General features: G+C 39.0%; 2 protein-coding genes across 2 annotated transcripts in view; one reads left to right on the forward strand and one right to left on the reverse strand.

The window, feature by feature from the left end:
- Positions 1–411: 411 nt before the first annotated feature.
- tgs1 (trimethylguanosine synthase 1) lies at positions 412–17,573 on the forward strand. Its single transcript, XM_084733004.1, has 15 exons — positions 412–632; positions 2,973–3,040; positions 3,133–3,272; positions 3,846–3,948; positions 5,330–5,404; positions 5,631–6,107; positions 8,608–8,731; positions 9,327–9,413; positions 10,457–10,613; positions 11,418–11,799; positions 11,885–12,034; positions 13,232–13,378; positions 13,775–13,991; positions 16,772–16,850; positions 17,443–17,573. Exons 1-15 carry the CDS (start codon positions 508–510, stop codon positions 17,554–17,556), a joined length of 2,445 nt encoding a protein of 814 aa, XP_084589130.1. The 5' UTR covers positions 412–507; the 3' UTR covers positions 17,557–17,573.
- A 4,619-nt stretch (positions 17,574–22,192) lies between these two features.
- cntnap2b (contactin associated protein 2b) overlaps positions 22,193–27,968 on the reverse strand; it is a 44,732-nt gene continuing 38,956 nt past the window's right edge. The window contains exons 19-25 of the mRNA XM_084732644.1: positions 27,713–27,949; positions 26,702–26,935; positions 26,457–26,590; positions 25,534–25,627; positions 24,977–25,207; positions 24,818–24,892; positions 22,193–23,295 (exon numbers count right to left, since the gene is read on the reverse strand). Of these exons, the coding sequence (XP_084588770.1) occupies positions 23,096–23,295; positions 24,818–24,892; positions 24,977–25,207; positions 25,534–25,627; positions 26,457–26,590; positions 26,702–26,935; positions 27,713–27,949 (1,205 nt within the window). The 3' untranslated portion in view covers positions 22,193–23,095. The remainder of the gene's footprint in view (positions 23,296–24,817; positions 24,893–24,976; positions 25,208–25,533; positions 25,628–26,456; positions 26,591–26,701; positions 26,936–27,712; positions 27,950–27,968) is intronic.

Here is a 27,968-nt window from a genome sequence, read left to right on the forward strand (position 1 = left end):
ATAGAAAGTGCTTTTTGCAACATTCCAGATATCTGTGAATGGAAGAAAATGCACAAAGCCCACCACTCCACTCCAAAAAAAAGAGAAGAAAATACACATTTTTGCAGAGCTCTGTTATTAAATCATCTCCCAAAACCTCCGATGTTGCCTGTGAGGGCCTGACTGCAAGCTGGAAACCACTGAAATGAAGTACGATGCTATAAATAAAAATATGTTACTTAAAACCTTGAGCAGCTGGAAATTCTCCGCACATAATGATATCTTAATGTAGCTCATTTACTGGTAAGTGGGTATTTTTATGTTGTCTGTCCTGATGTTTTAGACGATATATTTACTGGCATTTTGCTCAGTTTTAAGTACAGATTTTATTCTGAAAAGACATGACCGGAAGTGCCAATATTGTCCTCACCATGCAGCGGAACATGATTGTTCCTGAACGTGAGTGTGTTGTGGAAGGAAGCCCATGCTGGTGGTGAACAGTGACTGTATGTGCTGGTGCTGCTGGTCATGATGATGGTGGAGAGGAGCAGGGTGACGGTGGTAGCGGAGATCTTCTTCAGCAGGAGACACTCACCTGCAGAGGAAGAGGAGGAGGACATGATTCACTGTCTCTGCTCCAGAGCCTTCGTACAGTGAGTCTTTCTCATCTCTCTATGAGGCCTCATACTGCCTGAATAGATATCATGAACACAGTTAAATGTTAGACAGTCCTGCAGACTCAAATATAGTTGAAGAAGTAATCAGATACTTTATTTATGAAGTTAAAATACTAATACCATACTATAAAAATATTCTACTAGAAGTAAACGTCCTGCATTCAAAATCTTACATCAGGTAAAAGTATGTAAGTGTTATCAGCAAATTATGATTACAACGCTTTGCATCTCTATCAGTTAGAGACTTTTTTTTTACCAGACAAAAATCTATTAAAGTAACATCTGTCTGCTGATTACCCATGCTATTGACAGATCATTACATATCAGTGTTTCCCACACAATCATTTATTTGTAGTTGCACGATGGTTACAAAATGTTAAAAATACATGAAATTTATCTGAAAAATGCTGTTGTGTGGTGTGTTTTGATATGACTGTTTAGCTTGGGGACACTTGCAACAGCTGTCTGCACTCTATCATTCATGATGGATTATGTGCTAGCTAGACATACTACTGATTTTGTCACATGCTAACCACATCACATAAAAATAGTTGCGACAACTTAAAATTTCAAGGCAATGCACTGCAATAGATTTTGGAGTTTTGAGCAAAACTCAAACTCTTTCTTTGAAATTCTGAAATAAACTTTAAAAAGACCTATAATCTTTAGCTGAGATAATTTACTTTTCTTCTTTAGATAAACTTGAGTCTTCAAGTTTTAGGCACTAAAAAACAATTTAAAATGGGTCACAGTGAGTCGCAAACCTGATTTGTCTTTTTTGTGTGTGTGTGTGTTTATCAACCAGCATTTGCCTTGTTTTATTTATTTATTTATTTTTGTTTTAATCGAAAATATGAAAAAATTAACATTTACTCAATATTTTTTTAATACAATGTTTTGAGTTTTTAAAACTCAGAGATTTACGTTTATCTGAAGAAGCAGAGTAAATTATCTCAACATAAGATCAGTAGTTTGTAAAACTTTGTCAAAATGTGAAGAAGTCAACAAAACAATGATTCAAGCAAAGTTTGGATTAAGTCATAAAAAAGGTTGGGACAGTATGAGATGAACACTTTTTTTTTCAATAAATGTGGCAGCAGAATATGTCTTATGGGGAGACTGAGCGTGTGCACTAAGAGTATTATCACTCTAGAATGTTTCTGATTGCACGAATAAGACTTGTTGCAACTGCCCACTGTTGCAACCAGCCCCAGTCTACCCTACTTAAAGTATGAAAAGTAAAAGCAGTGCAGTAAAAAGTTCCCTGTCAGTGTTAAATGATTATAGCTGATGGTTTTGGATGGATATTACTGCTGCATTAATGTGTATGTCACTGTATAAAATTAAGTCCATTTTAATTACTATATATAATGTTGGCTAATTTAATCTACAGCAGTGCATCATGGTCTATGAGATCAACATGTGTTCGTAGTATGACCGTCAAGTGAAAACCACATATTTTGAACAATTCAGAAAAACGGTCTGTTTTCACCTTTGCAAAGATGCCTTTTCCAGCTGATCCAAGAGAGTTTTGAAAGAGTTTATTTAGCTTAAATCAAAGGTACATATTTTCTCCTGGCCTTTAGTGGTCTTTGCCAATCTAGATTTTTTTGGTGCAAGTTGCAGAGTTTTGGAGATATCTGCTGTAGAGATGTCTGCCCTCTCTTTGAAGGGTTAGGGTTTCTGCAGAAATAAAGTAGTTCCTATATGAAACAACTCACACTAAGTCTGTGGTATTATCTTTAGTAACTGAGTCATGATTTTTGGAAAGAGACAGTGATTTTGAATTTTTCAAATATATTATTTTGATGCACAAGCCGAGTGCCATCTAGTCCCATTATATTGGAGAGAAGGTAGACATCTCTATGGCCAATATCTCCAAAACTATGCAACTCACCCCCAAACTATCTAGATGAATAGCACTACAGGTAAGAAGAAAATATGCAATTTGAGTGAACTGTCCCTCTAGGAAAGAGGAGAATTTTCTCAACCCATAAAGAAACACTTTATCCTTCAGTTTATCACAAACATTCAACAACAACATGTCTGGAGATACGTGGTTTCCACTGGACAGGAAAGGGATGAAAACTGTAATCTCTAGTAACTAAAGCTGTCACACAAAATGTGGATTAAAAAGTAGAGCATTTGAGATGTACTGGAGTAGAAATATAAAGTAGCATAAAATGGAAGTACATTGAAGTACTGTACTTGAGTAATTGTACTTAGTTACTTTACACCACTGTGGCTGTATGAATCTGTGGAGTTGTTGGTCTTCATCAGATGTTTGTGTCTGTCTGTGTCTTTGTCTCTGTCCAGGGATCGAGAGCTGTATCGTTCTGATAACAGACTGCTCTCATTCGACCTGACAGACTCTGCAGTCCAGGGTATGATACAGCACCAGCTCATGTTTTACATGGGGGGGGGGGGGGGGGGTGAAAATATTATTCCATTTTAAATATGTTCTATCAACTCACAGAAGCACATGATGAAGAGGAGGAGGTGTTGGATGAAGAGGAGGAGGAGGTGGAAGAGGAGGTGCTGGATGAAGAAGCTCAACTGATGGCCAGTATGGGTCTGCCTCTGGCCTTTGCCAGCTCCTCTAAGCAGAGGAGAGAGGTGAGTTAGTTTAGCGTCATGAAATCAAAATGAACAAGATCAGTGGTTTGTGTACCACTTCAGAAAATATCCAGCTCTCCAAGTACCAACTTACTGTTTTGGACTGTTTTGAGACTTCACTGGCGCTTCTGAAGCAGCCTGTGGTCTACTTCATTTTCAGCACGGCTGCTGGAAGTATTCTGCTTCTGATCTAAACTTCTCTTTGTGATGGTTTCAGTTTGGATCCAAAGTTGCAGTGTTTTTGAAGCATTCATTTTCAGTCTCTTCATTTTACCTCCACTTACTGCCTTGTCATCACAATTTAGCTTAGATGTTGAAACAAAGATACAGGAAAGACAAATCTGATACAATATTTTCTATCCTTTCATTATTTTTTTTTAGTATTTTGACGGTATAATACATTTTTAAACAAATTAATTTTCTTTTTTTTAAAAATCTTGACATTCCTTCACGTACCACTAGAGGGAGTTTGAAACCACCAGTGGTTTACATACCACAGTTTGAGAATGTAGGAAGTGGAATGTTTGGAGCTTTTCTGCTGCTTGAATCAGCCTGTTGTTGATCCTGTGACAGAGGAGGAGATCTAACAGGAAGTCTGCCACATACTGGACAGAACCAGCTGAAGAGGAGGAGCAGGAGGAGGAGCAGGAGAAAGATCTGCAGGTTGATGACAAAGGTATTACAATGAAGGGAGAGAGGCCCTTTTCTGTTTTTTATTGTTTTTAATTTATAAAGTTAATGTTATTTACACAGTATGTCACCCATTGTAACTTGATTACTTTCTGTTTCCCTCAACTGACTTGTTTTGTTCACAACTCAAAGATATTCAGTTTACTGTCAGAGAGGAGTAAAGAAACCCGAAAATATTCACACATATTCACATATTTTCCTTTATTCAAAACTGATTCTGAATTATTAATTAATTATCAAAATAAATGCAGATTAATTCAATAGTTGATTAGTAATCGATTAATCAATAAAGTGTTTTATGTTGGTTGTTAGGTTTGTTAGTTTGTTCCTCTCAAATGAAGCATTTTTTCAGTCGAGGTCATGATAATGAATGAGCAGCTGTGTCTGTACTGTGCATGGTAGGATAACATTCTTTATTTATTTAAATTGTAATTCTACTAATGATCCCCATTTTTACCGAATGTATCTGTAATCTGACTACATCATTTTTATCTGTAACTGTAATGAAATCTACTTACCTTTTCCTGTTATCCTGTTACATGTAAGATGTCACTCCCTAAACCTGCCTACCAAAACAAACAAACAAACAAACAAGCAAAAACTTCTTTTTTAATTTCTAAACTTGCTGTGGAAGAAGAATTCACAAATTAAACAATTTAAAATGTATTTTAATTTTTTTTAAATCCTGAAAAATCAAAAACTAACAATACCTACTGATGACATAGGTATAAAAATGTGTTATTATTATTATTATCTTTGTTTTAAAATTATATTCTTTTGAAAATGTTGTCCCTTTAAAGTTGTATCCCAGATTTCCATCGGATTTTTACAAAAACCTGATTTAATCAGGCATAAAAAAGGGTCAGCTATCACTTCTTGATTTAAAAAAGGCGAAATACTGTTCAAGAACTGGTAAACTTTATATTTTTCAACAAATTAATTCAATAATATTTATATCAGATGTGTCTCAACCATAACATGTCGACTCTGTAGTCCTTCTAAATCAAAGCTTAATAAGAATTATGGTTTAAAAATGTGTATTTTGATTAACATTAAGAGAACTCTGTCAGATTTTCCATCGATGGAGTTGACGTCTACATAAAAAAAAATGTAATTACCAGGAGGTTTGCCTGTTACAAAGTTTAATATCCAGGAGTTTGATCTTTTCAAATATATTTTCCAGCATAATTGAAGAATAAAAATCAAAACCCTGTCAAAATACAGTTTTGTCGCAGTTTTCAAGAATGAATGATGTACAGTACATATTAGTGTTGTTGCTGTTGTTGTTATTATTATTATGTTGTTATTTCATTGTTGTGTACAGTATAGTGTTGTTATTTGTCACTGCTTTTTTATTTTTGACCCAGCTGATGAGGAAGTGTGTGATCCAGTGGAGGAGGGACCAGCAGGGACACAGGATGCTGGCTGGGAAACATACTGGGGTAAGAATTTTCACTTATCTTCTTAAAAAAATGACTCAAACTGATTAATCAATTATCAAAATAGTCACCGATTCATTTAATAATTGATTAATAATCAATGATTTGATTAGTCATTGCAGCTCTAGTCCTGTATGAGACTAAAAGGAGTCAGGACAAGCCATTAAACACCTCACTTATTAAACATGGCGTCTTCCATTTGCCTCCATGTCCTCTGTCTGTCCTGCAGCTCAGCAGGGTGAAACTCTGCTGTGGAGCAGCTGGCTGGAGAAACATCCAGAGACTGATCCAGGAACAGCGACTGCTCCTTGGGATGACCCAGACACAAAGGCTGAGTGGGACAGACATGCTGCAGACACATACTGCTACTACTGGGAGCAGTACTCATACTGGGCGGCACAGGGCTGGACCACTGAGCAGTCTGTCTGTACTGGGAATACTGCAGCAGAGACAGACAGAGACAGAGAGACGCTGCCAGAGGACTGTAGGGATGAACAGATAGAACAGGCTCTCCATGATGACGTGGAGGTTCTGATTGACGAGTTTGGACAGAAGTGTACAGTAGAACTAGTGGGGAGCTGTTTGACGGACTCACAGTCAGACAGACAGACTGTCCCAGAATGCTGCGGCTCTGATCAACCGTCTGATGGAGGGAACGATCGCAAGAGACCTGCATCCTCACAGCACAACACACCTCAACAGACAGGTGAGAACTCAGTGTGTGTCACTAGTCGTGTTTCCATCAATATATTATTTTGAGCAGTTTGTGTCAGTGATTGAAACAGCAAAATTCCTGTTTCACACAAAAAATCTGCTTATTTGGGGTGTTTTTATTTCTTAGTTGGAGATAGAAACATTTTTTCTGAATAAGGTGTGACATAGCAAACATTTAAGTCACATGACAGATCAGCTGTTTCCTCTATAGTGCATCCATGATCACTCCACACAGATCTGATGGAACCTTCCTCACATTAATACATGAAACCAACACAAAAGTCTGATTTACGTCCTCTTCTCTGCATAGTATTTCACTGAAGTTCCACTGGTGCTCTTTTAATTACTGCAGAGGTCTAATTGTTTTCTGACTGGAGAATTGGAGCTTAATTAATTAAATAATTAATTTTTTTCCTCTGTTAAAATGATCCATGTATATGTAAAAAAAAAGCTGTATGATTTACTCAAACTTCAGTTAAATTTCACAATACATTTGGACTGAAACCTGGTTAATATCAATAATGCAGTGTCAACTTAGCAATCAGCTGTTCTAAAATCACTGTGAACCTCTTAGGGCTTATTGCTTTAGAGGGACAGTTCACGCCAAAATCAAAAATACCAAACCTGTAGTGCTGTTTATCCATCTACATTTGTCTGCCTTCTCTCCAATATAATGGAACTGGAACTAATGGCACTCAGCTTGTGGTGCACAAAGCACCAAAAATAAAAATAAATAAATTTAAACCAGTGTCTCTTTCCAAAAATCATGACCCTGTTAGTCAAGATAATCCACACACCTTGTTGTGAGCAGTTTCATGTTGGAACTGCTTTTTCACTATTAGAAAAAAAGTAGTTCCAGTAGATTCTGCACAGAAATAATGTAGTTCTAACATGAAACTACTCACAACAAGGTCTGTGGATTATCTTGAGTAACCAGGTCATTATTTCTGAAAAGAGACACTGATTTTGAATTTCCCAAATTTATTTGATTGATTTTTATTTATTTTTAAATGTATTTTATATTTATCTTTGAGCACCACAAGCTGAGTGCCATTTAGTCCCATTATACTGGAGAGAAGATAGACATCTGTACAGCTGATACCTCCGAGACTCTGCAACTCACACCAAAAAAAATTTAGATGGATAAACAGCACTGCAGATAAGAAGAAAAACATATAGTTTTGATTTTGGGGTGAATTGTCCCTTTAAAACAATAAGCCCCAAGAGGTTTACATCTGTGCCTGAATCTGATGGGACCTGATGGGTTTGGGTTGGGTTGGACCATATTTGTCACATATTTTATGGGCAAGCGTAGGGTTTGAGCTGTATTATTATTATTATTATTATTATTATTATTATTATTATTATTATTACTATTATTATTATATTAGTAGTAGTAGTAGTATTTTTTTGTCATTTGTTACCCCAGTTTTGTCATTGCCCATTTACTCCTAATGTTGGGTGCATAGATGGAAGCTTGTTAAGAAAGATGTTGGGCTGTAATCGGGTTTGAAGCCTCATACATTTCTTTTTACATTTTTCTTTATACATTTCAGAAGCCTTTTAGGCTTACTAAACAAAATTGCACATTATATGACATAAATATAATATAAACAATAACTTTACAATATTCACTAATATACAAAGCCTATTATTGAAAATACTGACAGTGACAGATACCAGCTACAATGTGCTATGATGAAACAGGCCATATCTTTGTCATCCACAGAGGCACAAGAGGCACAACAAGATGACTGAAAGAGAACCAGTCAGTCCTCGAACGCTTGAAAACAGTGATGAAAATATGACTTTTAATTTAGTTTTAACCAGCTGTTTTTATACAGGTGAATGGAAATTATTTGAACAATTATGCAAAAGGACCAAATAATGGTGTTCAGGTGATTCTGTAACGATGGTGACAGGCCTTCCTGCAGCCCTGCAGCACTTGTGTGGGCTCAGATTATACCTCGTTTTTATGTTGACTAAGCGTCTGCCAGCTGAATACATGTAAATGTAAAGATGATCTCTGCTGTAGATGAGAGTCTCAGTTTCTGTGTAAATTTAGAATGTCATGTTTCATCCAAATTGCAAATTCTGCAGTTTCAGTGTCACTTCGCAGAAGAGCAGGTTTTTATCGTAAAAATCAAATGTAATACAGTAAAACAGGAAAATATTAAAATTTACACATGTACAAATGTAAATCAAACACATTCAAAAACATCAAGCTGAAACAACAGCTACCAACCAAACACACAGAACACATCCTCCTCTTGTTTCTTACAAATAAAGTCTACTTTCATCAAATCCTGGTTTTACTTACTAAGCCGTCTTCAGGTCATATTCATATGCAATTATACATTATTAAAGTTATATCAATGGTTTTTGGAATGATGCTCATTATTAAAGCTGCAATAAGTGAAAAGTGAAAATATTTGTTAGTTGTGTATTTGATGTGACTTGTGCTGATTAATATGTTGTATGTTTGGACTCAGATTCCCAGCAGGCTGCTGGAAGCTCTGACAAACAGCACCATTCAGTGAATAAGATGCCAAACAGAGAAGATGATGAGGAGGAAGACAAACCTCCGGGAGGAGGAGCTGCTAAAGTCAAACGCAGGTGAGTGAGGACTGTGTGTGTCCTGAATGTCTGCCTTCACTGAGAAACTGCTTATTTAATCTGGTTTCTCTTGTGGATGAAGACAAATATCTGTGTTGTGTTTAATGAGAATTACTGGAGATTATTAAATAAAATCTAGTTTTGTAAAATAATTTCAGGTAGAGGTTGGGAGATTTAATATTAAGTGTATTAATTTTAAGGAGGTGCTGTATTTTGTTCCAGACTGAGTCACATTAAAATTACAAGGTGCATTTAACCTTTATTTATTCAAGGAGAGTTCACTGAGAGTGATGCTTTCTTTTACAGGAACACCCCAATACTGCAGTCCAAACTGACAGGAAAACTTTCCTATTAAATTCATTTAAATTAAAGGACAACTGTTGACATGTTTAGTAGTTATAGCATCCTTATTTCATTGATTTCTACAAGCTCCTTCTGATGTAGAAATTAAGTTTGGAGTCTCTAATGAAGCAAATGTTTGAAATGAACAGGAAATACAAGACAATACAATACAGACATTCATAATAAAATCTAGTGTTTATAAGAAAGATGTGTAGAAATTACAGTGAAAATTGTATTTTGTGTGTGTCTGCAGTCATGAGCTGGATGTGGAGGAGAGCCCACAGCTGACAGCTGAGGAAGCCTGGAGTCAGCTGGGACTCAAACACAACCCAGAGCCTCTGTAAGTCTCATCACTTCAAACTGACCGCTTTGAGCTTTTTTCTTCTTGTTCTGTTTGCCACTCAACTGTTTCTTGATCGTGGGGATGAACCTCCGAATTATCAAAACTTAGAAACATCTGTCACTAAAACTCTGTGTCAGGTTACTGCAGCAGTAAAAACTGATGCTCCAGGTTGTTATGAATATTTATACCAGAGCATTCAGATGTTAAAGGGATAGTTCACCCAAAAATGAAAATTCAGTCATTATCTTCTCACCCTCATGCCAATTGAAGGTTGGGCTTATTTTCTTAGTCCACAAAACACTGCTGGAGTTTCACAGGAAAACAATGTTGCAGAATCTCCCAAACAATGGAAGTGAATGGTGACCAGTTTTCAAACATAAAAAATCAACAGGACAGAAACCATGAAATGCCTCCATACTGCTCATCTGGTTTAATCCAAGTCTCCTAAAGTCCTGACATGCCGTTTGCACACTGTCACAACACACAACAACCTCAGACAGTGTGTATGTGCACATGAACTTGACTCCAAGCTAAGGATCTACAGTGAAGATTCAGGCTGAAAACATGGTGTAAAAAAATTTCATTTAGTCAACTTGGCATGTCAGAGACTTGGGTTACACCAGATGAAACAGACCTGACCTTCAGTCGGCATGAGGGTGTGTAGATAATGACTGAATTTTCATTTTTGGTTGAACTTTCCCTTTAACAGCAGATTTTATGCAGTTTGTACTTATTTTTGACAGATATATGGACTTTGTCTCTGACATCATGTGTTATGTTTGACATGCTTTAAACAGGATAAAACTTCTACTATATTTTGCTCTTTGCTCAAAAATCATTAAAGACATTGTTATCATATGAACCAGTCCACACCAAAAACTGTCACTATAGTCCACACCACAACTATGAAGGACTGGACTCTGGACTCTTCATCCACTTGAGTTAGAATGATTTTAGAACTAGGTATGATTCTTGATGTGATTCTGTTGTTTACAGTAGCTGTCTGTGTGGATGAAGCTGTGTGTATGTTCGTATCTCAGCTTCAACAGTGTGTTGAGCTTTAAAGGCGGTGCTGGTCAAAAGCATCAGAGGCGGTGGATGAAAAAGAGAGCAGTCTGCAGCATCAGAAAACACACCAGGTTCACAGAGACGGATGGAGACAACACACAGACACACTTCAGCACCACCCTCTACAAGGTACACACTGTAAACTGACTGTTACCCCTTTTCCACTGGTTTGAGAGCGGCACCAACTCTTTGCTGGACTAGCATAACATCAGGGGTAACTATTGTGACCAACAAGACCAACTGAAAGTTTGTATATTTGCATATTTTAGTTCTACACAGGTAAACTTTATTCTCTTTCATGAGGCGGAGCATCTACTGAATGTCTTTACATGACAGATAACTGCCTGAATGTTGGTAATCCTTACTGGTTGATTGCAAATGTTGGCTTGGCCTTATAAAGCTGTAAAGGCATTATACAGCACAGTGCTCCACCCCCAAACCCATTGGAGCATTTAAACTCACACCAGGCTTGTGTTGAGATTAGGGGTGGGAGTTGAGAACCAGTTCAAAATTGTCAATACAACGTGGAATTATTTGACACTGTGAACGAGTACCACAGCTTCTCAACTGAGCAGCATGTCCATAAGTGAGGGTAAATATCCTGTTCTAATAACATCAGAATCAGGAATCAATAAGAGAATCATAGCTGCAACTAATGATTATTTACATAATTGATTCATCTGTCGATTATTTTCTCAATGAATTGATTAAGCATTGCAGCTCTAGAGGGGACTGATAAGCAGAATTGATAATGGCAATGGTATCAATAAAATCATATCAATTCCCATCCCTAAATGAGATGTAGAAGAAAGGATGGTGGCCTGGACTTTATGGATTGTGAGTGACAGTCAGAAATAGAAAGTGGCAGAATGGACCTTTAGTTTGGATGTGACATAGCAGATGAGTTAAATGAAGACTGTGTTTGTTTCATAGGTCCAAAAGTTCCTTGAAAAGAACCAGAGAGAGCCAAGGACGACTGGATGTGACCAGGCTGAGACAGAAGGAAGAAACAAGGAGGAACCTGAGGACGGAGCTCCATCTGTGGGAGATGGGGAAGAGAGGAGGAGGACAAAGGAGACACAGAGTGCTGAAGAAGACAGTAAAGAGGCTGTGGGAGAGGAGAGTTCAAACTTTTTGTTCACAGAGAGGAGGAGGTGCACTCAACTCAGCACCTCCTTCAGCTCTGCTGCTGGGACTGTAGAGGAGGAGGAGGAGGAGGAGGAGGAGCAGGAGGAAGAGGAGCAGCCTGGCAGACAGTTAACATGTCTAGAAATCCCTGACTTTCTCCTGCCTGATGCTCCTGAAGGCAACAGTGGTGAGCAGAGCATCTGTCAACTGATTCTGATGCACTGTATGTTCAGTCTAATAATGAAGAACACGTGTGTGTCTGTGTGTGACAGATGGAACGAAGCCAAAGAAGAAAAGGAGTAAGCGAGGGAGGAGGCAGCAGGTCCCAGCAGAGATGGCAGCTGAGCCGGAGCTGGCTAAATACTGGGCTCAGCGCTACAGACTCTTCTCTCGCTTTGATGAAGGCATCAGGCTGGACCGAGGTCAGTCTGCTCTGCTCTCTGCATCACTACACACTAACAGAGAATTCATTTCACTGTTATCAGCTCCAAATGAAATGCATCTCCATGAATAAACAGGTGGAGGTGCTGAGCCACAGAGGCATTAGATTTCAGATTTTTACCACTTACCTAATCATGTTTTCAGATGTTCGTTTAGTACACAAGATTACCCATAATGCTGCCCCACTGCAACGTTCCAAAACTAAGCTCTGCCTTTTCTCAATCAGCCTTTTTGTGTAAAGCCATCAATGAATGCAGCAGGCTCCTTGACACTGTAAAAAATATCAGTTAACAAAAGTTATCACATTTTCTCCTGTGCGCCTTGTGGGTACATGTGCTGCTAACTTTGCCACTTAAAATGTAGTTATTGTGTGTTTCTTACATTATTTAGCATTGTGCAGCCTGTATCATTTTTATTGTGTAAGACATGTTTCTCAAACTTCATACATTGTGTATTGCTTCAGAAAAAAATGGAGCTCTCCAAGTTCCACCTGACTGTTTTGCACCATTTCGACACTTCACTGGTGCTTCTTAAGTAGCCTTTGACTACTTTATACTTCATTACAGCTTGGCTGCTTGAAATATTCTGCTCCTGATCTGAACGTCTCTTCATGATGTTTTCAGTGTGGATCCACCAATCACAGTGATTTTCGAGCATTCATTTGCAGCCTCTTCATTTTATGTCCACTTATTATTTTGCCATCACAATTAAGCTTGTAATTAGGCTGACATTGAAACAAAAATATTTTGACTATGATTATTACCTACTTATTTTGAATTTTGACTTTTTTAACTTCTTGATTGATTGACCTGATTTTTATTTTGACTTGAAAAAATACTCAAACTGATTAAACAGAACTGAGGAGACACAGATGGCAGTGGCTTTAACTTAATCTACGTTGTTCCTGTTGGTCTGGAGAGCTGCTGGTCTTAAGATCCACACTGAGAAAAGCATTGTGCTGACTGTTAGAACATGAACAGTGAGCCGGGACAACACTTGGGATTTGGTGGGTGTTATTAGACACTCTAACAAAATCTGAGCTTCCTCTGTGGCTTTAAAGCAACCTCATGAGATTTCATTCATCCAACCTGACACTGCAGAAAATTCAGAATTTCTTCCGTTTCGTCTCACACACAAACACACACACACTTCACTAACATTGTTGTGTGTGTGTTCAGAGGGCTGGTTCTCTGTGACACCGGAGAAAATCGCTGAGCACATCGCCCTCAGGGTGCAGCACAGCTTCTCTGACTCTCAGCTGGTTATAGATGCTTTCTGTGGTGTGGGAGGAAACGCCATCCAGTTCGCCCTCACTGGAAAGAGAGGTACGCCTAATGTGTGTCAGCAGTGTGTGAGTGTTGTTGCACCTGATGAGGTTGAATCATAACTTTTCCAGTCAGACAATACATGCATTCAGTGCTTTTGGTACCCAGATCTAAAAAAAAAAACTACTTACATAGATATCGAATGAATGACTGAATTTTCATTTTTAGATGAACTATCCCTTTAATTAATGCCAAGTGTGTTACAGAATTGATTAGACTAACAGAAACTGTTCAAGCCTCTGAACTGCTGTCAGGTTTGATTATTTCTGTTGAAGTCTGTGATTGACTGTCCAGTGAGTCCTAATGGTACAGTCCCTTTACATACATACATACATAAATTACAGTGAGGTAAGACACTGTGTCCTCACTGTCTGTCTCTCTCCCGCTGCGTGTCAGTCCTGGCCATTGATATTGACCCGGTGCGTTTGGACTTGGCGCGACACAACGCTACAGTTTACAGCGTCGCTGACCAGATCGACTTCCTGCAGGGGGACTTCCTCCAGCTGGCACCCCGTCTCCGTGGTGATGTGGTCTTCCTGTCACCGCCGTGGGGAGGCCCGGACTACCTGACAGCTGAAGTGTTTGACATCAAGACCATGATGGAGCCTGATGGATATCCTTTGAAAACATATGTCTTTCATTTTGCACAACTAAAATATATCAGTGAAACCTGTAACAGTTCTTACATAACAGGATTGTAGACACCTGAAAAAGTCAATATCACTTCAAGTGTGGGCTATATTTAGAATATTTTCACCACTGTACCTTGCTGTCAGACCGAGTTTTTTTGATGGGAAACCACCGTTATATAAGACAAATATCACATCTCTGCAAAGCCGCCAGACTCAAAGTCATCCATTAAAACACCAGAGTCACACAGTCACACAATAACATGCCATGTTCAGGGTAAAATCTAAAGAGTGCAGAGTGTGAGAGGGGTCACTTACAATCTTTAAAACCATTTTTACACCCCCTGAAAATCTTGACATGACCATGACATCACTGCTGGCTGTGGTTTTAGGTGAGCACAGCCAGAGGTGTTTGATGTGGTCAGATAGGAAACAGATGGGAAACTGTGAACCAGAGAGTGCAGTGATTTAATTTCTAACAATCACGAACTACTCACTTTTCACAGGCACCTTCCTGAAAGCTTTTAAAATTGCCTCGATTAAACCACAGCCCAAAAAAGACAACATGGACAGTTCTGTTGTCTCCAATTACAGACCAATCTCCAATCTACCTTTTCTGAGTAAGACCTTAGAAAAAATTGTTTAAACAACTAAATGACTTCCTCTGTGACAATGCCATGTTTGAGAAATTCCAATCTGGTTTTCGGGCCCAGCACAGTACGGAAACGGCACTGATCAAAGTTGTCAATGACCTCAGGATGAACATGGATGAGAAAAAGCTTGGTCCTGGTCCTGTTAGATCTCAGTGCTGCTTTTGACAAATGAAAATCTTGCTGGATAGACTTGAACACTGGGTTGGTCTCTCTGGAACAGTTCTTAAGTGGTTCAAGTCTTACTTAACGGGACAACAATTCTATGTGGCCATGGACAACCAGTCTTCAGACAAAATTGACCTGACATGTGGTGTTCCTCAGGGTTCCATCTTGGCACCGGTTCTCTTCAGCTTATACATGTTACCACTTGGTAACATCATTAGAAATCACAACATCAATTTCCATAATTATGCAGATGACACCCAGTTATATATCTCGGTAAACCCCAATAAGTACAGTTCTGTCAGTGATCTGACTGCATGTATGTCTGGTATGAGTCTCTGGATGGATCAGAACTTCCTGCAATTAGATCAAGATAAAACTGAAATCCTGGTTATTGGAACAAAAGCAGAAAGAAAGAAACTGTCTGACCACCTAAAATTGTTTGCACTGAACACAAAGGAACAGGTCAAAAACCTCTGTGTTCTCATTGATCCAGATTCAATTTTGAATGTCACATTAGGAATGTAACTAAGCTATCATTCTATCACCTGAGGAATATTGCAAAGGTCAGACTGTTTCTCTCCCTGGCAGACACAGAAAAACTAATACATGCTTTTATCTCCAGCCGACTGGACCACTGTAACACTCTTCTGTCCGGTGTGTCAAAGAAAGACATTTGTCAGTTACAACTTGTGCAGAACGTAGCAGCACGTGTTCTGACAAAGACCAGACAGAGAGCCCACATTACTCTAGTCCTAAAAACATTACATGGGTTACCTGTCTACCATAGAATCAATTTTAAAATTCGTTTATTGGTTTTTAAATCACTGCATGGCCTTGTCCCATCCTATCAATCTGACATGGTCACAATATATGTACCTGTCAGGTTCCTAAGATCCTCTGACTCAAACCTCCTGATTGTTCCAGAGGTTAGAACTAAAAGGCACGGAGAGGCTGCCTTTGCTTACTGTGGAACAAAACTGTGGAACAGTCTGCCAGAGAGTCTTAGGATCTAAATCTGTTGAAATTTTCAAACAAAGTCTTAAGACACATCTTTTTAACATTGCTTTCTTAACTGATGGGTATTTTACCTGATTTTACCTTGCCCTATATTAACAGTTCTAACTTTCATTTTATTGATTTATTTTTATTTATTTATTTATTTATTCATTTATTCTTTTTCTCTCTGCCTTTATTGTTCAAATTTTCAATTTTCTTTTCTCTCTCTCTCTTACGTTTAGCACTTTGTATTGCATTTTATGTATGAATTGTGCTATATAAATAAAGTTATTATTATTATTATTATTATTATTATTATTATTATTGTTGCAGGTCCTCATGTAAAAACCTCCTCCTGGTTTTGTCTCATCAGCTGTGAGGTCTGACGATGGTCAGTGAGTCCTCCAGACACCGGCAGGACTGGACATAAAATTCAATGTATTTTCCCAGGAGGCTCCAATTTTTCATTACCCTCTTCCTCTGTAATTATCAACAACAATCAACAAATAATCAATTAATCGAGAAAATTATTGACAGATAGATTGATAATGAAAACGTACTGGAGTACATGGATGTATGACAAGGTTGTGACAGGATTAATTAATTGATTGATTGAGAAAATGATTTACAGATTAATGAACAATGAAAATAATCATTAGTGGCAGCCTTGTTGTTGCAGTGTATATATCCTTTCAAATCCACCAGACTTCAGGAGACAAGGTCTCAGATCTTTTGGTTCTGAAATCCTCTTTAGTTCTGAGGTGTCAAGTTGATTTTGGTGACTCCCTGACCTTTTATTCCAGCAGCATCATCTGAACAAAATGTCCACTTGCACATGAAATATCAGAGTGTAATGTGTAGATGAATGGTGCAGCCTGTTATTTTGGGTAAGCTGTCCTGCAGCACTGTGTTTATATCAAATATTGGTTTTCATCCTTAACAGCAGACACATTTGAAATTTTCCAGCTGGCCAAACTGATATCAGACAACATTGTGTACTTTCTGCCTCGCAACGCTGACATGGATCAGGTGTGTATATTCACTGTGTGTGTGTGTGTGCGCATGTGTATGTGCACATGCCTGCTAGGTAGGAAATCTCACAGAGCAAAACAGTTTGGACTCAATCTAGAAGCAGAAACACTGAGGTCCAATACAGCCAATACAGAAAAGTGACGTTTAAATACTGTAGAGCACTGATTGGACATGTGATATGGGATGTCCTATGCGAACCTGACATTTTTAAACAGCAAAGCTTCCATCAATAAGAACCACAATTTTTCTATTGACTTAACTTCGACTCTTTTAAATGGCAGCCCACACAACCACGCTGTGGTCAACTGATGTAGTGCAGGTGGATCAGAAGCACCCTAAGATCAGCATAGCTCCTTTTGTGAATGTAGTGAGGGAGGGAGAGAGAGTGACAGTGACTGCAACAGAGCAGAGGACGAGGTGAGCAGGGAAGTTGTTCATCTGGCAGTTGATGTACAATCTAGGTAACAGTTTGTCAGTGGATAAAGACTACAGCTTCTCAAGACAAAAGCACATGTGTGTGTTGTTTCCTAACTGGACAGGAGTAACACCTGTCTGATGATGTATTGTCTCCATGTCCGTCTGTCCACAGATCGCCTCTCTGGCTGGTCCAGGAGGGAAGGTGGAGGTGGAGCAGAACATCCTCAACAACAAGCTGAAGACTGTAACTGCTTACTTTGGCAGCTTGATAAAGTCTGACAGCTAATAACCCGGCATATGCATATGCAAATGAGAATTATTCTCTGCAGGCACCCATCCAAGTACTGAAAAGTACAGTTTGACTTACTTTTTGTGCTTCTTGTAGTTAAAAATGTGTCATAATTATGTAAGTAAGCAATATTTCAGACTGAATCTGATGGTCACACAGTTTAATGAATCCATCAGAAAGTTAACACAGATGACTTATGAGAGTTTTTATAACATAAATGTATGTATTGTCCTTTTTTTATTGTATTGTAAGCCAATAAATGTTTTTTTTTTTCAGAATGTTTTTTTGTTGACATCTAAATTTTTAATAAGACAAAATTCTATGGATTTATAGTATTTATATTATACATTGTTTACTATCATTGCACAAGTGTTAAACTTTAATATCAGGTAACTTGCTTTAGACTACCACTGATATATTTTTAGCACTTCGTTGTCTATTAGAGAGCAACATTTTGGTGGTAAACTCTTTCCCCATATTCAAAAAAATCACTCAAGACTCACCTGTTCAACACTGCTTTCAATCATTGACAGTTTCTTCTCATCATCCCTCGCTTGTTTGTTTTTTCTTTTTGTTGTTTGCTATATTTGTTGTTATTATCTTTCTCTTTTTTTTGTCAAGCATCTGAGTATCCTGAAAAGCGCTATATAAGTATAATGAAGTATTATTATTATTATTAATCAATTTCTGAACTTTTTCGGAAGTTACAAGGTATCTGATTTATTCCAGATTTAACTCGAACAAAGAACCATCATCACATTTCACTGATCCCTGCATCCTTACACCCTTACACAACTCACCCTGTAACAATCCAGACATTTTCTCCATATGCACACCCTCAGCCACAACCCACACCCCACACCCCACTTCAGTCTGTTAATGTTTCTCCACATTAGCCTCAGAGGTGGAAGAAATTGGGCTGGAAGAAATCACCTGTTGCTGAATGTAGCCAAGATGGTGGTCAACTTCAGAAGGTAGAGGACAGCTTTTCAACCCCTGTGCGTATGGGGAGAGGATGTTGACATGGTGGAGGGCTACAAGTACCTTGGCGTTCACATCAACAACAGACTGAACTGAAAGGCCAACACTGAGGCTGTCTACAAGAAGGGGATGAGTAGACTCTATTTCCTGAGGAAGCTGACATCTTTAAACATGTGCAGGAAGATGTTGGAAATGTTTTATCAGTCTTGTGGCCAAGTGCACTTTACTTCACTGTATTCTCTTTTTGTGTTTACATGTATATTTACTGTCCATGTACTATGTCTGATGACTTGATGCTGTAACATAAGAATTTTCCAATTTGGGATCAATAAAGTACTATCATTCTATTTATCTATGGGCTTTACAGTGATTATTTTATCATTTTACTCTGAGTTTACATTGTGTAGTGTTTATAGCTATGTTAGAAGAGTGGCATACAGTGAAATTAAATTTTGTTTAGTATTTAATATGCAGGCAGAAAGCTGCATGCTGCCCAACCCACTCAAATGTCTCTGCCGGTGTTGACTGATATGTTTTGTTTGTGTTTTTACAGGGCTGATAGCCGTGCTTTTTGTTAGCAAAATGACCCAAACATCAACAAATTCAAAACCACAAGAGTTGTTCATGAGTCAGTCTGCTAGTCTGCAGCCTTATGGGAGAATAAAATCAACCAGGTGGATCGTTCTGATCCTTCTTGCCAAAATTGATTATTAGTCATCAATGAGACTGATAACCAATATTTAGAACCAATATACATTTACAGTATAAATGAAAATCTTTGTGACAATTTATTTTAGAGATTTCAGAGGCAAATATAGTACTTTTTACTCAACTAAGCTAAATTATTTGATAACTTTAGTCAGTTACTTTGTAGATTCATATTATTAATGCAAAATATAATCTACGATTGCAAACAATTATATTGCCCTAATATACTGTATTTGTTTCTAGGGGTGTGCAATAACAATCTACTCTTAACTGTACTGTACTGTTTCTTCCATGAAGTCTGGTAAATGACATCAAGCATCCATGTGTCTGGATCTGCTCTGCTTACTGTTTTGTTAGACATTATGGTTGGATTTGTCTTCCAAGGTCTTGATTTTCACAAACGTGTTCATGTTTTCTGACGTTACTAGAACTTAAAATCTGTTTGGGAAAATGATCAGGTCAGTTTTCTTCCACATGCTGATCACCTGGATCCAGCTGTGATCAATGATCTAATATTAGCTTCTGTCAGATGTGTGTCCTCATATTTTACTGGTGTTTCCAAGGGGAATTTCCAAGAGGATGAGAAAAGCACAAAGAGAAATGAAGAATCAGCTTTGAAAGAAGAACAGTTAGGCAAAGTTTTATACATAGAACATGAAGAAAAAGCAATGTGATGCTACAGTGGCTCATCAAACAGAAAGAGGTGTGTGTCATTCAGCATGCCGTTACACTGCAGTGCAGTCAAAGGAATACAAAGGCAATACAATCAAATGTCAGGATGTAAGCCATAGTTCTGTATGTGGTTAACAAACATTCTTTAGCAGAAACATCATTCTACTTGATCAAAACAAAAACACAGCTCAGGTTTTAAAGGACAGTTTAGAAGAATCCTGAACTGAGAGTCCTTTCAGTCCACCTCAAGAGTTAGTGCCTCCCATAAAGGAGGAAGTTTGACCAATATCATTGGTCAGTCTCTCTTTCCATAATACTCTGTTAAATGGAAATAAGAAGAAATTTCTGAGTCATACTGCCAATAGAAGGTGATGACTTTATGTGAAACAGAAACAAGCATTTTGAGCTACTTGTTCTGCTTGTTACTCACAAAATTAGCCGAGATGATGAGGATCAGTTTCAGTTTCTCATTTCATCATCACTATCCAGCAGAGACCAGAACGTGTTCTGTCCAACAAAGCAGGAGGCAGGGGGAAAATGTATCTTCCAATCAGGGTTGTGGTACTCTACATATTTTTTTTATGTTATCTCACAATTGATCCACTCTTGTGGATATTTTGACTTCATCACCATCTCAGCCTCCAGTCTCACCTTATCTTTGGTCAACCAGGCTGAGTTAGCTTTTCATTTTTATTGTTTTGGATGCAAAGTTCTGTAAGATCCTGCTCTGATCTGTCATTTACATGTGCAGATTGTTTTTCATGGTGTTGTCTTCACCATAGAAAAACCAAGATATCAGATTTTCATAGTTAGCTTATAACACTTGCAAGAATATTTTAGAGCTGCAATGATTAATCAATGATTAATTGATTATTAAATTAAAACTAAACTATTTTGATCATTAAAAAGTCTAAATTCTCTGATTTGACATTTTATAGACCAAACAACTAATTGATGAATTGAGAAAATAATCAACAGAATAATCAACTTAGAAAATAATCATTAGTTGCAGCCCTATTTTACTAGAATTTTTATTTTATTTTGAGTTATTTCTCTCAGTTGTTTCCAAAGTTGTTATGTTTCAAATTTTGTCAGATTCAGATAACATGACTAATATATAGTTACATCTCAGATGACATTCACTAAACAGGAGGTGAACAGTGCTTTTTCCCTTTTTCTATGTGGAGTCAATTTAGACTTGGTCTGAAGTTGCAGTTGACCCCCTTAAATTGATCTCAAAACTGCTCTGACTTAGACTTGTCTCTCTACAAATAGAAAAAAGACATATGGGCTTTTCAGACACTTAGACCAAGGTTTAATGCATTCTTAGAACCCTCTTAGTCTCAGGCTAAGAAAGTTTTCGCACTGGCACAATCCTGACACATTCCAAAGCAGCCTAACCCTAACCTTGGCCTAGGGCTTGCTGGCCCAGCAGGGTTAGACCAGAGTTTGTGGGTTTGTCCTCTGAAAATCACCTAAACTCAGAGCTAAAAGGTGCACGTATGAAACTGGTCCAAACGCTGTTTAAGAGTAGTCACACATCATTCTGGAATGTAAACATCAGAGGCTATGGATAACCTGTGTTAACACTGCGCAGTGTAACAAGACCTATATTGGTTGTAGGTGCCATTACTGTTGAGGAGGATTCTTGAAATTCCTGTTGTCAAGTCGGAGCTGTCTCATATCTGCTGTCAAAGCTGGACACTTGAGGACAGGTTGCTAGTTAACAACAGACAATGAGACAGCTGTGAAGTTGTTGGAAGGTGAATTGGTTCACTTGTGATGGAGCTAGGCTGGCAGTTTCTACCTCCTTCCCATCTGTGAGCTAAGCTAGGCTCTACCAGGATTTTTTTTCCCAGGATGGTGAAGAAATGACCCACTCTACTCTTCCTCTGATTGGCTTACCTTAACATTCTTACACTAACCAAACTTACTCCTCATGGTAAAACCTACTCAACCTAAACCAGCGAAGGCAACAAGTACTAGCCAATCCCAGTCAGAATTGGGTAGTTACTTTGTTATCCTGGGAAAAAAATATGTTATGGATGCACCAAGATTGAATTAATCTGACTCAGAGTCACAGGAGTGGCACACAGGAAAATTTAAAAAATCTTGTAGTGTTCCTTGAACAGAATTTATGTTAAGAAAGTGTGGTTTCACTTTTAGACAATTGTTTTTCTGCTAGCAAAAGGCAATCTCTGCCTCAGACGTGAACAAAACTAAATTGTGGTGTGAGCTCTGGTGGACTGAAAGGACTCCGTTCATTGTTCAGAAGCTGAACTCAAACCTGAACTCATTTGGCAGCAAAAACAGTTAAATAATAAAAGATGCATCACCAAGAGTTTCAACAATCAATATTCAAAAGTCATTAAGAGACACTGTCAGATATGTAGATGCAAAAATAAATACAAGTGTGACATTTCCTTTTCCCCCCGCTTCTTAGTCCAAATGATGCGGACAAAGTCATGGCTACATCTCCTTCACACACACACACACACACACAAAAAAAAAAAAAGCTTATAGTCTTAAGGCTAAAAACAGAAACTTTACTGAAAATAAATGTAAAATAAGGCAAAACATGAGATTTAATATATAAAAAACCGGTATATATGAGCATTGCTACAGACGTGGAGGATTATTAGGATAAATGGATTAATGATCATGACCATTAACGCCATAATTTTCTGAAATACCAGCACATCGCATAAAGGCATATTCATCTATAAAAATAAATAAAGGCAAACAAAGTAAGAACTTTTATGAAAAAATATATGAATTAAATATGAATAAATAAATTACATAAGTTACATTGAAATCAAATTCAAAATGATATAAAGAAATAGTCAAATAAAAGCTCATGATCACACTCACTCATCCAAGGCTGTAACTTCATGGCACCGTCCTCTCCACCATCTGTCATCCTGTCACACTGTCCGTCGTAAATGAAGTTAAAGTAAACGTCTCCACACGTCCACACGGGCTCTGCCAGGCAGCACTGTCCCCTGTGCTCTCATCCCCACGCTGTAATGCCATGGTGTCCGTTGTCCATAAAGTTTTTTTGAATAAACCGCTCACTACATCCTGGAGGCTCCGCGGGCAGAGGCCTCACTACTACTCCCTATGCTTAGAAAACTACATACATCCTAACGTCATGTGTCCATGTAGCCGAGGGGGATCAGATGAACCACTCCTTCTTGCTCTCGTCGATGGTCTCAGTGAAGGCGGGGTCATTGACGATAATGGCTGCGTCGGCGCAGTCTGCTGACTCCGCTCCCTTGGCCTCGTTTGTGTGGTAAGAGCCTTTATGACGGAACATGTGGCGGATCACAAACACCATGATGCAGAGGACGGTGAAGATCACCATGGAGATGATGCCTGGAAACAAAACAAACAGCAGACTGGAGAGTTGAAATGTCTGTCTGATGTTGTTAAAGAGACAGCTGACCTGCAGGAGAAAAATACATCTGAACCAGTGTCTCTTTCTAAAAATTATGAAAAATATGTATTTTTGATTTTGGGGTAAACTTTCCCTTTAAAGTTGCACTCACAAGAAACACAGCAGTCAAACTGAAGAAGCAGAGGCAAAGATGTACTGACTTTTAGTACCTAATATACTGGAAGTCAGGGATTGTCAAAGAGAAACCTGTGGTCCCAGATGTATTATTTGTTTTCCCAGGATGGCAAAGTCAGGACCTGCCGTGGTCTGCTTCTAATTGGGTTACCCTGATATTCTTACCCTAACCCTACCCAATCATGCTTCTAATGCCTAAACCTGCCCAGAACTTATCAACCCAAATCAAAGAGGGGAATGAGCACTAGCCAATCAGTGTCTGAGTAGGATGATTTTGCCACTGTAGGAAAAAAAACTTGTGTCCTTAACCTCAAAATATGGGGACTGCTGGATATCTATCAGCTTAAATTTGCATGATTACATATTTATACATTGATCTGTGATGTCAATCTGATACCCGATAAGTGAACTAGATCAGTATCAGCATCCGATATGACTGAATTGAATCAGTCCCAATCCTACTGTGGACCAATGCCAAAGCTCAGAAACATTTTTTTTCCCAAATGTGACAGGAAATGCATGTATTATATTTTAATTATCAACAGTCCATGACAGTACTTTCACTTTTAGTAGCCTACATTTAGATATTAGCATAGATATAGCTGTAGAGATGTTTGCCTTGTGGTGCTTAAAACATCAAAATATACATTTGAAAATGAAATGAATGAAAAATCATTCTTTCTTTCCAAAAATCATGACTCAGTTAATCAAGATAATCCACAGACCTCTTTGTGAGCAGTTCCCAGTAGAACAGAAAATAATTCTGGTAAATTCTACTGCAGAAAGAGACAAGAAAGGGAGGAGATATTTTTTTCCAGGATGGTGAAGGAATAACCCTAACCCACCCTACCTCTGGCTTGCACTGATATTCCTCCCCCTACCCAATCTCACTCCTCATGCCTAAATTTACCCAACTCAAACCAAACCAACACAGGTGGCAAGAACTAGCCAGTCAGAGTTAGAGTAGAGCAGCGTATGACTTTGCCATCCTGAGAAAAGAAAAACTGGCATGCAGGAAGCGTAGAGCGAGGGGAGATTGTTCCCTGATAAAATTGATTGCGGACGGTGTTGTTCATATAAATAAAAATGTTAAATGGCTCACCACATATACATGGGCACCCGCCCACGTTCGGTCTGTGTGGGAAACACTGTCTTAGGATGTCGAAGGCTGCTGGAATCTTTGTCCGTGTCTCCTCTGTATTCACTGTCACTTATGCATGTTCTCTTTTTGTTTGTGTGTGTGGGCCTTTCTGACTGTCTATGTTGTTATTACGTGTTGGCTGACTAACACCTGTGATGAGGGTTGAAAAGTTAAATGAGATTTACCTCCAATTATGGCAGAGTTGCGATCCACTCCATCATCACTGGACTTGTCATCGTTGAAGGGGAAAACAGCTCCAGCTGTGGACAAAGGAAACATCTGTTATCTGTTTGAATTCTCACATAAACTGCAGTTTGACGGCATATGTCTATGTGTGACTCTACCAGCTTCTAGGTGCCAGGGGTCACTAGCCGAGGCCATTGGAGAGATGGTCAGGGGTGAGGCGCCACAGTTGGATGGCACCAGAATCCCGTGGGTGTTCACAGGTGCTGCCAGGCCTGAACGCAGCGCAGCTTTCAACGGCGCTACGCTGTTCAACTGAACTCTGGACAGACAGCCCACAAAGCCTGGTGTGTTGTAGCGTTCGATCAGGATGGGGTCAATCTGTCCCGTTTCTATAACAAAGACACAACAGCAGTTCTAACTAACACAGATTCTCATACAGAACTTTCTGGAGACAACACAATTTAAACTCTTTCCCAACATTGAAATATTAACTGACTGATTACAAAAAACCTTGTATGAGTGACTGTTTTTCATAAAATGCTGCCTAGATTGAGACTTAATTAAGAGCATTTTTAAATGATCAAATGGGTTCAAAAAGCTCTTCATGCAAAGTTTATGTCTGTCAGAGACAAACACTGTCATTCATGATCCCTCAGAGATATCAATCCTGTCTGAGTAGGTCTTGCCCCATACTTCCACTCATGTAAACACTTACCAAAGACCTTTCCCAGAAAGATACTTTTGACCAAGTTGAATGTGGTGTCGGAGGTCTCAGGAAGGGAGTATGTAGATGCTGGGTAGTGGTCCAGCTGGAGAATAAAGACAGAAACAATTACTTCAATCTGCTCTATCAACTTTACTGTGGTTGCCTAATTATAGTAAAAAGTGAGGATACAAGATTAGTGACAGCCAAGGTATGCAAGAATCTTTTTTCTGCAGTTGTGACAAAACATTAACATTTTTTACACAGTGTTAGCATTTAAAATTTAACTAAAGCTCCTGTGCTCTCTGTGGAAAATATTACACCAATCTCCCTTTAAGAAATATTACATTTTAAAATTTCCTTACCCATCTATAAAAGCACATAAGTCAAGAAACACAAGATAAAGGGTGTTATATGCTGACAGTTTTCTTGTTAATTCAGCATCAGTATAATCCATGAAGAAAAACTATATTTTGATGCAAACTCTACTTTACTTCATTTTGTCGTCTCAACTTTCTACCAGCCACCACTGGTTAGCTACGCTATTTTAGTACGAGAATACTGTGGGAATGAAAGGCGAACCAGTTCAAAAATTTAGATCCCAACTAGCTCAAACATTCCAAAAAAAGTTGTATGATCAAAAAGTGGGGATGAAAACACATTTGCTCCTCCAAGCCTGACAGTGGGGTTGCAGCTGCTCCACTTGCTTCATTGCTCAGGCCACTATGATTACCACCAGCGTTCATCTTCCAGTGTGTGCTATGTTATGCTAAGCTTAGCTAACCCAGTCCTGTTGCAGATCTGTAACTGACATCCATCTGAACATCTGAACATCTTTCAGCCTGTTCCAAAATGTTGAACTATGACTTTAATGCAAGGTGACAGTATTTGGTGTAAGATGTTCAGTTGTGACTGTAGTGTCAGGAAGCACTAACCTGTAGGCGTATCTCCCTTAAGTTCCTGGTGATGTTGACAGAGTGTGGCTGTCCATTGGCCATGTTACGATGGTCAACATCTATGGTGTAAGGCTCTGTTAATCCCCCGAGACTGTAGCGGATCTGGAGGGTGCCTGAACACACACATACAGAGATATAAATTATGTTTGAACACAGAACCATTATGTAACAGTCATTCACGAAATATTACACAAATTAATAAAAGAATGATCAAATAATCCCACCATTGTGTCTGAGCACCACAGCTAGGTAGTCCTGCGTTTTGGAGCTGATGTAGACCAGGATGCTGGGAGCGCTGGTGGTGCTGAAGCTGAACACCAGCTCCTCCTGAGTCAGATTGGCGTCACTGGGAACACCGACACGTGGTAGGTTCTCCACCTCCCGTGACACAGAGGATCCCGCCTCTGGCAGGAAGTCATACCGCACCAGGGTTCCTGTCTCAAAGTAACCGCCCACATCTAACACACACACAGAAAGAGCAGCAGAAGAAGGAAGGTCATAAAAACACCATGCAAGTGTTGATCTCTCTTTGTTGCTGCATCTAATAGTAATTATAGAAACAGTGATCATTTCACTGTAACAGGGCTGAGGTAGCTTTTAGTCAAGAAGAAAAACAGTGTCAGTCATTGATTTGTGTTCCCAGCCAGTAAAAATAGGAGATCAGCCTGACAATATCGAAGAGAACGAGAACTCGCCTCCTGAATGTGCAGTGGTAGAGGATTCCAGCTTGGTGGGCAAGGCTCCATCACCAAAAGAGTTCTTTTCAAATCAAGGAATAGTTAAGTAACCAGCATCAAGGGAACATAAAGCATGTGATGGACTGAAATCAGCTCTTGCATAAACCAGTAACCAGTGCAGAGAGAGCAGCACTGGTGTTATTATGATCCAAACTATAGAAGCTGCTTTCTTTCAGTCTGTTATTGTTTCAGCTTTTTGCTCAAACATGTATCACCTCTGACAGAAATACACTTGTAGGCTCTGGAAAATGAAGCACGGGGTTTGGGGTAAAGAGCAGCAGACCTGGAGATGATCAGCAATGCACACAGAAACTTTCAAACATTTAACTGGATCAGCTGGACACACCACCGCAGACCACCCCAGGAGGAGTGGAAGAGAGCAGAGATAAGATGCTACAGCTTGGACCAGACTGCTCCTGGCTAATGTCAAGAAAATTAAACACACAAAATGGGACACAGCCTGGCCAGGCAACAGGAAACCAGAGACTGGCCACTCACCATCTGTGCAGAAGGGTCCATCATAGGCAGTGAGCGAGCAGTCGCAGGAGTACCCATTGTACTGTTCCACACACTTCCCTCCGTTCCTGCAATGCATTCCATAGCTGCTGCAGTGGCCCCGGCAGCCTGCACTCACCCCTGGGGTCACCTTTGCCCTCTCCTCCAGGTCAAAGGTCACACCATTTATCTTCAGAGCCCGCATGCAGCCCAGGAAACCCCTCTGACCACTCGAGGCACCTGGCAAACAAGATATGAA

This window comes from Lutjanus erythropterus, chromosome 12, assembly GCF_056507025.1.
Source record: "Lutjanus erythropterus isolate fLutEry1 chromosome 12, fLutEry1.hap2, whole genome shotgun sequence".
In the NCBI taxonomy this organism is placed as follows: domain Eukaryota; kingdom Metazoa; phylum Chordata; class Actinopteri; order Lutjaniformes; family Lutjanidae; genus Lutjanus; species Lutjanus erythropterus.

Excerpts from the sequence above, each read along its gene's own strand:
- tgs1 (XM_084733004.1), top strand. The coding sequence starts at position 508 with ATGATGATGGTGGAGAGGAGCAGGGTGACGGTGGTAGCGGAGATCTTC. Across the intron at positions 9,414-10,456 it reads AAACACAACCCAGAGCCTCT|CTTCAACAGTGTGTTGAGCT; the intron begins GTAAGTCTCATC and ends TTCGTATCTCAG. Across the intron at positions 11,800-11,884 it reads TGCTCCTGAAGGCAACAGTG|ATGGAACGAAGCCAAAGAAG; the intron begins GTGAGCAGAGCA and ends TGTGTGTGACAG.